Raw genomic sequence first — 14019 nt, forward strand, 5'->3', positions numbered from 1 at the left:
GGCATTACTATAAATCCGATATAAGTCTTGTTAGGTGTTCACGGTACATTTAATTTGACATGCTTTGACTATATATTTTCTTTGAGGTTATTTGCTATTTTATAGGACATAAAATCCAATAGTCAGCAGGAAATAGTCTAGTTCAGCGGTGGAACTTGTGAGTTTTTGGCCCAGGTGCAAAAATTATCATTTGGGCCCCCTCCTCTACCCAAGTTCACAATATCCCAATATGGGTGGCAGCAGTGGGCCCCTTAGTCCTCAGGGGCCCCAATGCCATACACCTGCAGAACCAATGGTTGTACCACCTCTGGTCTAGTTAAAGTCATAAATATACTTTCATACCCTCCAACTGTACCTTTTCGGCTGGTACAGTACTGGTTTGTTTGTGTTTTTTTGGCCTGTACCGGTTTTCTGGGTCTCCGACTTCCTTCCATTGAAAGTAAAGGAAAGGGGTAGTGACCACCCCCCCTTTAGCTGTGACCACGTCCCCTTTCTGAATTTGTACCACTTTTTGACCTTCAGATGTTGGAGGGTATGTACTTTATGTTTTATAACCCTAACTGCATAAAGAGGGATGAGTTCCTCCTTAGAATTCAGCTGTTTCAACGGACATAAAGCCCGATGGATAAAGCCCTAGCTTCTACTACATGTCTTTTACTGTGTTCTTATTTTATTATTGCAGAGCTGCGCTCTCATCTGCAGATGATACTGAGCTTGTTACAAAGGGCAGATGGCTTCTTACGTGACACCAGCGATTTTTCATTCTTCTCTCACAAAAACCCAAAGAAAGAAATACACAGTAATGTGCTTCCCTCTAGAACTCGCAGAGACATCCCAGGTAAGACACTCTGGTACACAATATAAGATGGTCTTTTACAGAGCACATTGTACTCTAGTTTAGGAGCTAATGAGGCTTATGTATTTATAATCATTGCAGTGCCATGGGGATGCCCATAAAATGCGGAGTGTTCCCCTGATGCCACCCTGCCCCTCCCTCCCTGCAGTGAACGGCCCAGCGACTGTGTAACTCTCCGAATCCATTCGCTGTCGGGGTTTGCGTATGTGCAGAAATGCACGTGCGCAAACCCCGACCATCAGGGCTGGGGCTGAATTCAAATTGCAACAAGCGATCCTGAATCAACCCCAAAGAGTATTTCAGATTTCAATAAACATTCCTCCACTGTTAACGAGACTGTACATGCACCTAGTGACCGTTTCCAGAAACTTACACAGAGGATGGAGGCTGAGGGAGGGGGATTGCAGATCCCTATCCTCTGTCAATGCTTTCATAGGCATAAAGCAGATACTGCCTATCTGTAGATGGTGCATACTTACCTACATTAATATGCACAGTGAGGAGAAGCAGGTGGGTGGGTTTGGGGGTGGGGATAGGCAAATTGCATTTAGGCATTGCCCCTTTTATAGCGAAATGCCACAAATGGATACAATATCCAAGGGGTGGGGCGTAAATAATGTAATTAGCAAGTGTATCATTAGACCCCGCACCCTCCGCACGGACTGCAGATTCAATGTATTTATTTCCGAATTCTGACCACTTGTCTATGAAGTGCCCAATCTGCCAGGGGTGAGGGGGGTACCTGAAAACCCACGTGTCTCCTGCAAGAAACAAAGCAAGTATGAATTGGGGGCAACCTTCGGGACCAAGCTCTGAAAAGCCACAGCCTCTGCTGATAATTAGCTAGGTCTGCAATCTGAACAAGTAATTAAGCTTAATGCAAGAGATTTCGGTGTTCTCCTTGGCTATGGCTATGTAGCACCGAGTGCCAGATGACTCAGTTGGGATTCCGACATTTCTCTGACATCGGAATCCCAACTGTCAGGAGCCCGACAGACAGAATCCCTACTTACAAAGGTTGTTTTCACTTGTGGAGGTATTCTCCCCATAGAGTGGCGATTGAGCCCACAAGGGGCTTAAATGCCAGGCTCCTGAGTTAAACCATACCTGTAGCACCAATATGGAATCATATTCCCTTAATAGAACTGGGCTTGATGCATCTGCCCCTTAGTAAAATCTTTACAGCAATAATACAACTACTGTATATCAACATTGTGTCCTTTATGAATGCACACACACACACACAGGACCTAGTTTAAAGTTGGCCACAAGTCTGCATTGTGAAACACACATGAATGTAAGCCATAGATATTCAGCTGTATCACATTATTCTGTAGATAAGTGACAGTGATCGTCAGAGTCAACTTTATCATGATGGCATTAGTTTAGGTAAAATGTCTATATAAATGATAACAGAGGAGAAACCATGACCCTAATCCATAACAGTGTCTTCCACTTGAGGGGTACACAGGGAATAGGGTCTCCCAAGAAAAGCAGCAACAGTACAGATTATATCAGTTTGTGCAGATCGTACTCACAAGAGATGAGGTGTACTAAAGGCCCCCATACACTAGGGCGACTTGTCCTGAGGATAAGTCGGCCCCGACTTCCCCCTGAGCTTCCCCGGCAGCTCCCCGGGGGAGCTTGATAAGATTGGCACTTGATGTGCCATTTTTTACATGTGGTAAATCGTCTCGATTTATCACATGTAAACCCGGGGAGCAGGGGGGGGGGGGCTTCAGAACAGGGCTGCTGGTGGGGGGCGCTGCTAAGGCAGCGTGCAGGGGACGCTGCGGGGGACAGTGACAGAGCCGGGCAGGGGGAGGCGGGAGCTGTCAGTGCTGGAAAAAAAAGCCCATACAATGAATGGGCAGCCTGTGATTGGCTGAGCGCTCTCTCAGTCAATTGCTGACTGGCTGAGAGAGCTTTTCCTGCCCGGCTCTGTTACTGCCAACTCTGTGTCCCCCGCAGCGCCCCCTGTCTTACTAGCAGCGCCTCCCCCCCGCATTGACGGCTCCCGGCTCCCTGCGGAGGTAGTGTAGGCGGGGACCGCAGGCGTCGCAGAGCAGAGACTGTCGGCGCAGCGGGAGAATAGAAAGAAATCTTATTCAAAAGACTGGGTGGCCGCTGATTGGCTGAGAGCTCAGCCAATCAGCGGCCGCCCGGTCTTTTGAATAGGATTTCTTCCTATTCTTCCGCCACACCGACGGTCTCTGCTGTGCGATGCCTGTGGTCCCCGCCTGCACTACCTCCACCGGGAGCCGTCACTGCGGGGGGGGGGGGGCTGCTAGTAAAGGCCCCCATACACTATGTGATTTTCGGCCGATTTCATCCAATTTCAGCCCTTTGGGCCGATAAATCGGGTGAAATCGGCCCAAAATCGCATGTGTTTGACATCTGATCTGATCTGATGCGCGGTCCCGCACGCATCGGATCACGGCGTCGGACCTACAGAACATAACATATATCGTAATCTGAGCCATCATGGGTGCTTTTTAGCACCCACGATGTTCAGATCCGATATATCTTTATATACAGCCCCCCTGTCTTACTAGCAGCGCCCCCCCTCCCCGCATTGACGGCTCCCGGCGGAGGTAGTGCAGGCGGGGACCGCAGGCGTCGCAGAGCAGAGACCGTCGGCGGCGGAGGGAGAATAGGAAGAAATCCTATTCAAAAGATCGGGCGGCCGCTGATTGGCTAAGCTCTCAGCCAATCAGCGGCCGCCCAGTCTTTTGAATAAGATTTCTTTCTATTCTCCCTCCGCGCCGACAGTCTCTGCTCTGCGACGCCTGCGGTCCCCGCCTGCACTACCTCCGCAGGGAGCCGTCAATGCACGGGGGGGCGCTGCTAGTAAGACAGGGGGGCGCTGCGGGGGACACAGAGTTGGCAGTAACAGAGCCGGGCAGGAAAAGCTGTCAGCGCTGGAAAAAAAAAGCCCATACAATGAATGGGCAGCCTGTGATTGGCTGAGCGCTCTCTCAGCCAGTCAGCAATTGGCTGAGAGAGTGCTCAGCCAATCACAGGCTGCCCATTCATTGTATGGGCTTTTTTTTCCAGCTCTGACAGCTCCCGCCTCCCCCTGCCCGGCTCTGTCACTGTCCCCCGCAGCGTCCCCTGCACGTTGCCTTAGCAGCGCCCCCCACCAGCAGCCCTGTTCTGCAGCCTCCCCCCCCCCCCTGCTCCCCAGGTTTACATGTGATAAATCGAGACGATTTATCACATGTAAAAAATGGCACATCAAGTGCCAATCTTATCAAGCTCCCACGGGGAGCTGCTGGGGAAGCTCAGGGGGAAGTCGGGGGCGACTTGTCCTCAGGACAAGTCGCCCTAGTGTAAGGGGGCCTTAAGACAGGGGGACTGTATATAAAGATATAAAGATATATCGCCGTGATCCGATCCGATGCGCGGGACCGCGCATCAGATCAGATGTCAAACACATGCGATTTTGGGCCGATTTCACCCGATTTATCGGCCCAAAGGGCCGAAATCGGATGAAATCGGCCGAAAATCGCATAGTGTATGGGGGCCTTAAGCTTGAAAGGTGATAAAATGTAGAGTGATAAACCACCAACCAATCAGCTACTTCCTGTCATTTTCACAGCCTGTGATGTGGCAGTTAGGAGATGATTGGCTGGTGGTTTATCACTCTCCATTTTATTACTTTTTAAGCTTAGTAAATCTGGCCCAAGGCAACTTGTCACATAGTGTGCCAGTCTGCCCTTTCAGCATGGGAAAAAAACCTACGGATCTTGAGACTGTAAAAAGTGTTGATAGCCCTCAGGAAAAACTGCCCTGAGCTGATTAGAATTACGGCTGTCCAACCCGAGTACATAGCTACAGTCAGAAATAGTTTGTTAAATAGGCAGAAAAGTTAAACCTCCTCTCAGCAAAGCTACAACAAGCCAAGCTGTTCATGTATAGAGCCTTGGGGCCTCATTCAGATCTGTGTGCATTTGCACGCAGTTCCGATGGGTATCTGCGCATGTGCAGGCATATGGTGCGTACACTCACGGCGACCTTTCGTGATGGCGGGGGGGCGGAGATGGGCGGGGGCGCCGGGCTGCCCCATTACCATATGGGACCGCCCAGCGTTCTATGGGCGTTTCCATGAGAACACTGGGCGTTCTCATGGTAATGAGGCAGTGACGCGGGTGTGAGGGGCGGGTAGCTGACATCACCGGATGTCAGCTGCCCGCCCATTACCACGCCAGCGTGCACGCAAATGTCAGTAACTGAAAAGTCACTCATATATGCGTGCACGCTAAACATCATTCGATGGTCGGTGACCATCGAAAGATGTGGGCGGTTACCCAAGCCATGCAAAACATCCATTCACAGCTGTTCGGGCAAAGCCGCACTTTGAGGGGGCGGCGGGCGGCGGTCGTTCGCCGGGCGGGGTTTGGTGGACTATTGGCAGGCTGTCGGCCGCTATCGAGCTTTTCATTTCTCTTAACTGGATTATAATTGGATCTAATTGGATAAATACAGGACAGATAAAATAAACCATGACATTATGCATTTAGGAACACAATAAAGTGGGAGATTTTAGTCATGGAGTTGGGGCATTAGCTGTAATAATCCCAGATTTTTAAATCTTTTGTATTTGGTAGAGCACGTCTGCATAAAAGCTTATGAAATACTTAAAATATGATATCACAGAGTATCTTTGTATTGGGTTACAATGAATGCATTTGTCATAATAAGGTTAAATAGGTAACGACTGGGTCATACATTCCTTGAATAGGTCACTCAGTTTTCATTGGAGAATTGGATAACAGCAAACCAATAAAATAAAGGAGTTTCTATATAAGTGCATTGTGCAAGTCTATTATTTCTTATTCTTCATGCAAAATACACGCAAGTTTGTGGTCCTTCAATTTAGTTTTATAATCTTTGCAAAAGAGCAGAATCCAGAGATGAAGGCTATGGATAACGAAAACACACAAATGAACTTACAAGAACCTAATGGAACAGACAAACAGATTGGAAATGATACAAACAGGTAACCTGAAACGTGATTGTCTACATTATGAATAGTATGATATAGTGATTTAGATGTGGATGCTCCACCATTGCTAGTTATCAACCACTGCAGGTTTGCCTCCAATGTACTTGGTCATTGACAGTAGAGTGGTGTAGGATGCACGAAGCTTAGCTCTGACATCCTCTCCCCCAATGAAGCCAAAATAGTCCTGCAACCTTCAGTGTCTGGACAGCCAAGTACCAGCTCAACACAGAGTGAGCTCATTAAACTTGTATTAATATGGACTATTGTGCTAATGTATGACTTTAAATTCATTATTTGAGTAAGTAATGTACATTATCTTACATGCAGGTTAATCAATATAAATAGGTAGATGATACTTTTCTATGGAATCATATTAGAATTAACCCGGAGGCTAAGTAATGTTGTCACGGCACTAATATCCCTCTTCACTTAACTTACAGAGATCTGCAGAGCGCACAGTTTGCATTACTGTTTCCAGACCTGGGACAGAACCTAGATGACTGGGTCTCTCTTCTTCACAGTATAGTAGACCCAGAGTCTGTCATTTTACTGGAAGAGAACCCAGCAGAAAAGGAGAACATGAGTGTGGAAGCGCAGCTTTTCCTGAAGGTATGGAGATACGGTCACTTGCATTGTCCATAGTGTATACAGTGACTGCATCTATTCTACAAGTTCATGGCTATTTTGCACATGACAGGGCCATCGAGATGGGGGGGGGGGGGGGTTAATAATATCCCAGGCTTGCTGGAGGGGCCCTGGTCTGCCCCCCCCCCCCTTCCCCCTCTGTCCATCCATTGCAGCAGCAGCAGCACATACCTAATGTGCTGTGCTGACAGCATGAGCATCTTACTTACAGTGTGCAAGCTCATGCTGCACCTGCTGTCAGCACAGCACATGCTGTAGAGGTGTGTGCTGCTGAGGGGGAGGGGAGGCAATAACAGTCCCCCCTCGAAGTTAGACTGTTTTTTCACCCCCCTAAACATTTTGGGGGGTGGCCTAATCGCTGTAGGTGGTCACCCCTCCCGTGATTAGGCCACTCCCCCACAATGTTGCCTTCTCAGCGGCCCTGTTTATGGATTATACAGCAAATGCATTGCAGACAGTGTTATTCATTTTAAAAAAGGACCATGAGTGAATTTTTGAAATATTTGAGACAGAAAGTCTGACTTAACTTCTTACACTACTAAGGGTGCCCATACACTGAGGCGATTTGGTCCGATTTCGGATGATTGCGACCAATCGGCCTGTTAAATCGGACCAAATCGTCTCTCCCTGACATGCAGTCGGATCCGTTGCGCATCCCCTTGCAGGGTGTGTTGTGGCATGGGCCACAGTGCAGGGCTGTTTGGGGTCAAGGGTGCAGGTGGAGGGGGGAGAGGAGGATAGGAGGGGGGAGAGGACTAATTTGTCCATTCTCTCTACCTGCTGCCTCATGTCCTAACCCTCCCTGCCATACTCACTTCTTGCCTCAGGTCTCCTTACCTGCACCTCATATCACCTGTCTGTCTCCCCCTCCCTCTAGATTGCAAGCTCCTTAGAGCAGGGCCCTATTCCCTCCTCTTCTCACAGCACTCTTCTTGCATTTCAATTACAGCTCTCTTACTCACATACAATCTATACCTGCATCTCTTCTCACTCACGTCCCTATATCTCAGCTGCACTGCCCGGCATGTGCTGCGGCTGCCACGCAATCCCGAAGATCTGCCCGCCACTGACTTCAAATTGTTAGAAGGCAGCGCCCTGCGTCTGTCTCCATAGTCACTGTTTAGTGAGCAGCCTACAGGCTGCCTTGTCCCCTTGCAGCCACTATAGCTAGACGTCACCTTGAGTGACAGCGCACTGAGCGTATAGCAGGGCAGAGCCCTCTGACCCTGCTGGCAGCGTTTCCTTTCTTGTAAGGAAGTGAGAGCGTCCTTGTGTGTGCCTCAGCGCGTGTGTGATCCTCCATGCCTGTTTGCAGCTCCACGTGCATCGGAGCGCGTAAGAGCAAGTCCCGCTGTACTCCCGCTACAAGCGTGTCCTTTATACAGGGAGATCCATCATCTGTGGCAGCAGCGACGCTGGGAGAAATACCGCAGCGTGAACCCAGTCAATTGCCATTAACCCTGCACCAGCTGAACGCTACAGATAAGTTATACCTGAAACTGTGATTTCTGCATCAGTTGTATTACACCTGAAGTTAACCACTGAAGTACTGTTGTATTCTGCAAGCTTATCACTTGAATAAATCTCAAGCTGGTTACATCTTCTAAAGTGTGTCGTCTAACAACCACACAGCACGTATATATAGACACTCTGCCAATAGGTTATGGGCCCAGCACGTCACGTGTGCGAAGATTAACCCCCTAAAGACCAAGTGCTAACGCAGTACATAAAAGAATACAAAGAAATATTTCTGAACTGACATTTGTGGAAGAGTTAACGGAAATGCACAGTACAGGGCATAGCATGAACTTTCCAAAACTCAAAGGCTCAGAGAATTACACTACATGGAAGTTTGCTATGGAAATGCAGCTTAAAAGGGAGAAGCTATGGAAAGTCACAATAGCCCCAGGAGATAGTCCAAACCCAGAAGAAGTAGACAAGGCCATTGGCACAATAGGCCTGGCTGTGGAGCAGCATGTTTATTCTACGATCTGTGGGAAAGAGTCCGCTAAGGACATGTGGACAACTCTACAAGGTGCTTATGAGAATAAAGGCCTAATGAGAAGGATAAGTCTGAGACGCACACTGTATGGAACAAAGTTGAATGCATGCAAGGACATGAACGATTACATTGATAAAATACTATCGATAGCTCAGCAATTGGCATGTGTAGGAGCAAAAGTGGATGAGGAAGAAGTGGCGATGGTAATGCTGCAGAACTTAACAGAAGAATTTGACTTCCTGGTTGTCGCACTAGAGTCGAATGAAACCAAGCTTACAACAGAAGTTGTGAGGGCCAAGCTACTACAGTTCCAAGAAAGAATCCACAAGGATGCCATAGCTGAGGGTTCTGCCTTAGTAGCAAAGGGTGCAAAACCCAAGAAATGCACATTCAAATGTTATGTGTGCCACAAAGTAGGGCACAAGGCTTCAGAATGCAGGATGAAGAACACTTGTGGTACGCACAAGCGACATGACAAGAAGAACGAGTCAGCACTGAATGTAGCAGACAAGCCAAGGAGGGATTGCTGGTACATGGACTCGGGAGCCTCTAGACACTTCAGCTGCAACAAGGAGTGGTTCAATTCTTTAACACAGTGTACGCCCACAACAGTTACAGGGATTGGTGAAAAGGTCCTTACTGCATCAAGTGTTGGGACAATCACGGTGAGACTAAGAATTGAGGGACAGACAGTAGTCACAGATATCCAAGACGTCCTGTATGTACCAGAATTGGGAAGTAACCTCATCGCTATCAGCGTACTCGAGGCAAAAGGCTACAGAGTCCAGTTTGCAAAGGGCAGGTGTATGGTGCATAATGAAAGAGGGACTGTAATTGCTTCAGCAACCCGATGCAACCAACTATACGTCCTAGACACAGGTGAATGTGTAGCTTTGGCAGCCTCTGCTGAAAATGAGTCGATGGAACTCTGGCACAGACGTTTGGGACACTTAGGATATGACAATGTCCAGAAATTAGCTGATGGGATGGCAACAGGGATCACAGTGAAAGAGACCGAAAGACCTGTGTGCAAGAGTTGCATAAAAGGCAAGCAGACCCGCAACCCATTTCCCAAGTCAGCAAGCAGAGCGGAAACACAGTTAGCTCTGGTGCACACAGATGTGTGCGGACCAATGGAAGAGGAGTCAACCAGTGGTTACAAGTACTTCATGACTCTCATCGATGACGCCACAAGAATGACACACGTATACTTCATAAAGAAGAAAATTGAGGTGGTCAAGAAAATTGTGGAGTACAAGAACCTAGTGGAAACTCAGATGGGCCTAAAGCTAAAAGCCCTGAGATGCGACAAATGGGGATAGTACGAAAATGAAGAACTAACCGACTTCCTCAGGAAACATGGCATAAAGCATCAGCTGACGATGGCCTACACGCCTGAACAGAATGGCGTAAGTGAGAGGGCAAACCGAACGATCGTCGAAAGAGCACGCGCAATAATGAATGATGCTGGCCTGGAGAAGAGTTTTTGGGCAGAAGCTGTATCTACTGCAGTATACCTGAAAAACAGAACACCTACAGTGGCCGTGAAGGGAAAAACCCCCTTAGAGGCCTGGTCTGGAAAGAAGCCAGACATCAGTCATCTCCGTGTCTTTGGGAGCAGAGCTTATGCGCATATACCAAAGGAGAAGAGAAAGAAACTTGACTCGAAATCAAGACAGTGCATACTGCTAGGCTATTGTGAGGAGAGCAAAGGGTACAGGCTCTGGGATGCAGAGAACAGACGTCTTTTGAAATCAAGAGATGTGATATTTCAAGAAACAGCATCACCCACAAAAGCAAAAGAGCAAGAAAAGCAAGCACTAGTAGAGGTGTGTGAAATAGAAAGCATATCTGAAATAGAAAATACCAGAGAGGGAAGCGAACCAACAAACAGGGCTTCCGTAAGAAGCAACAAAGGCATACCAGCCAGAAGGTATGAGGAAGAATATGCGAACATTGTTTTCAGTGAACCTCAGAGTATTCGAGAAGCGAAAGCGTGCAGTGATTGGGCGAAATGGAAATCTGCAATAGACACAGAGCTATCAGCACTGAAAGAGAACAATACTTGGACCATAGTAGATAGGCCAAGCAACCGTAAGACAGTCAAGAACAAGTGGGTCTTCTGCAAGAAGTTAAATTCAGACGGAGAAGTTGCCCGTTACAAAGCCCGTCTTGTTGCTAAGGGATACACACAGAGATCCGGAATTGACTACGGGGAGATATACTCACCAGTTGCAAGGTATAACACTCTTAGATTAGTAATTGCAGTCGCCACCTTACAAAACTTACTGCTATATCAACTAGATTTCGACTCAGCGTTCCTGAATGGAGAACTACTTGAAGAAATCTACATGGAATCACCAGATCATTATAATGAGGATGAGCTTCAGACAGAGAAGGTGTGTCTTCTGAAGAAATCCATATACGGCTTAAAACAGAGTGGTCGTTGCTGGTACATAAAATTGGACACAGTACTACTGGAAATGAATTTTATTAGATCAGAGACTGACCACTGCCTTTATCACAAAACTCTGGGAGAAAAGTTGTTCATCATAGCTGTCTATGTGGATGATATACTTATAGCAGGTCATGAAGATCACATCAAAGGTGTGAGGGATCAGCTAAAGCAGAGATTCAAGTTGAAAGACCTAGGTCCAGCCAATCATTTGTTGGGGATGAGAATTGTTCAAGACCTGCAAAAGGGAACAGTCACAGTCGACCAGCAAATGTACATCGAGGCAACCATTTTGAAGTATGGGATGGCAGACTCCAAGTCAGTAAATACACCAATTGACAAAAGTATCAAGATAACAAAAGGTATGTCACCAACCACACAAGAAGAAGTAGAGGAAATGCAAGATGTTCCTTACAAGAACGTGGTTGGAAGTCTTATGTATGCAAGTATTGGAACCCGCCCAGACATCACTCATGCAGTCAGTCGGGTGAGCCAGTTTGCAATAAATCCTGGAAGGCAACACTGGATCGCAGTGAAGAGGATTCTGAGATACCTAAAAGGTACAAGTTCCTTGAAATTAAAGTTCGCCAAGACAAGCAATTCAAATTTGAAAGTCTTCTGCGATGCCGACTGGGGAGCAGATGAAGATGATCGTCGTTCCCATACCGGTTACCTGTTCACACTGGCTGGGGCAGCAGTTAGTTGGGCAAGTAGAAAACAACCCACTGTTGCTCTCTCAACAACTGAAGCCGAGTACATGGCTCTTACAGAGACATCAAAGGAAGCACTCTGGATCAAAGAGACTTTGTGTGAGTTAGGTCTACTTTATGAAGAAGAGACTATCAGCATTGCATGTGATAACAGGGGAGCAATAGATCTTTCCTGTAGTACCAAGCACCATGGAAGGTCGAAACACATCGCGATCAGACACCACTTCATCAGGGAACTAGTGGAGAGCAAGTCCATCGATGTTGAATACATTGCAAGTGAACAGAATGTCGCTGACATGCTTACAAAAGGACTGTCGACAAACTTGTTTATTAAGTTCGTGAAGGACTGTGGACTTGTTTAAGTTCAAAATGTTGATTTGAAGTTTTGATGTTCTGAGTGTCTTTTCTCTCTAACCATATCTTCGGTTACAGGTATGACAAAGGACGAAATATTGTATTAAGTTCTTTTATGTAGCCGAAGACAGCCTTGAGCGAGGGGGAGTGTTAGAAGGCAGCGCCCTGCGTCTGTCTCCATAGTCACTGTTTAGTGAGCAGCCTACAGGCTGCCTTGTCCCCTTGCAGCCACTATAGCTAGACGTCACCTTGAGTGACAGCGCACTGAGCGTATAGCAGGGCAGAGCCCTCTGACCCTGCTGGCAGCGTTTCCTTTCTTGTAAGGAAGTGAGAGCGTCCTTGTGTGTGCCTCAGCGCGTGTGTGATCCTCCATGCCTGTTTGCAGCTCCACGTGCATCGGAGCGCGTAAGAGCAAGTCCCGCTGTACTCCCGCTACAAGCGTGTCCTTTATACAGGGAGATCCATCATCTGTGGCAGCAGCGACGCTGGGAGAAATACCGCAGCGTGAACCCAGTCAATTGCCATTAACCCTGCACCAGCTGAACGCTACAGATAAGTTATACCTGAAACTGTGATTTCTGCATCAGTTGTATTACACCTGAAGTTAACCACTGAAGTACTGTTGTATTCTGCAAGCTTATCACTTGAATAAATCTCAAGCTGGTTACATCTTCTAAAGTGTGTCGTCTAACAACCACACAGCACGTATATATAGACACTCTGCCAATACAAATCCCCCGCATGGACCCCCTTCCCGCTCCATGCTGCCCGACCCCACTGCCCGCTGCCTGCCACCCTCCCACCCGCAGTGGGGTGGCGGGTGTAGGGGCCCCGGAATGTGTGGGGGCCCCGGGGTGACCGCCCCTGTCGCACCGTGGGTAATCCACCACTGCTCAGCTGTATTTAGTACCAAGATTTGTGCTGTTAATTGTGCTCTGTTTTTGTTATTCTGTCACTGTTATGTCTAGTTCTGTATACCTTGTACTGTTCTTATGTGTTCTACATGTATGGCGCTGTGTACTACTTGTGGCGCCTTATAAATAAAAAATATAATAATAAAAAAAACTGAGTTCTAGATCATGGAAACGGAACAGGAGTATTCTGTGAAGCAAACTAAATAGGTGGTAATCAGGGTGGTGTAGAGACAAAATGGAGGAAGATGGAAGATGGACCAGAGAATGCGTAGAATGATGGTGTATTTATAATTGCCATCAGATGCACACCGTCTACGGTCATTAACCCCTTCACGACATTTGACGTATATATACGTCATGGCCGGGAAGTACTTCCCGACCGTTGACGTATATATACGTCATGGCTTAAAACTGTCACTGCGTCTAGAGACGCAGTGACAGAGGGACGATGTCTGCTGTCCCTGACAGCAGACATGTCCGTGCATGCCCAGGGGGGGCTGCGATGCCGCCCCCCCGTCGGCGATCGCTGTGATTGGCTGTTCAGTGTGAACAGCCATTCACAGCGTTTTCTGTGTCACCGGCGAATAACGTTCGCCGGTGACACGGGATCGGAGGTGATTGGTGCTGTAAAGTACAGCACCAATCACCGCGGGGTGTAAGGGTGACACTGGTGTCACCCCACCTCACCCCGCCCGCCCCCAAAGGCCGTGATTGGTTCGTCGGACCGACGGACCAATCACAGCCAAGGAGGGGGATTTAAACTAACGGTGACTGCACTGCAGACGCCATTCCGGTCTGGAATAGCGTGCAGTGCGGTCACCGTGCCCAGCTGCCGCCACTACTGACCAGAACCCATCCAAATACTTACCTGATCACTGCCTAGATATTGCTTATTCTTGTGACATCTTGTGACATCCTGTGATATCTTGTGCTGCTGCGAGTTATTAGATAGAGAGATAGAGAGAGAGAGATAGAGAGAGATAGAGAGAGATAGAGAGGCCTAGTGCTATATTTTGTGCTGCTGCAGTGTGATAGAGCTATAGATAGAGAGATAGAGAGAGATAGAGAGAGAGAG

At 47.8% G+C, this 14019-nt stretch overlaps 1 protein-coding gene across 1 annotated transcript in view; it reads left to right on the forward strand.

Annotated features, from left to right (window-relative positions):
* PRSS56 (serine protease 56) overlaps positions 1-14019 on the forward strand; it is a 69900-nt gene that overhangs the window by 38719 nt on the left and 17162 nt on the right. The window contains exons 11-13 of the mRNA XM_083174725.1: positions 683-838; positions 5759-5858; positions 6305-6473. Of these exons, the coding sequence (XP_083030851.1) occupies positions 683-838; positions 5759-5858; positions 6305-6473 (425 nt within the window). The remainder of the gene's footprint in view (positions 1-682; positions 839-5758; positions 5859-6304; positions 6474-14019) is intronic.

The sequence above is a fragment of the Crinia signifera genome, chromosome 3 (assembly GCF_055691185.1).
Source record: "Crinia signifera chromosome 3, ASM5569118v1, whole genome shotgun sequence".
NCBI lineage: Eukaryota > Metazoa > Chordata > Amphibia > Anura > Myobatrachidae > Crinia > Crinia signifera.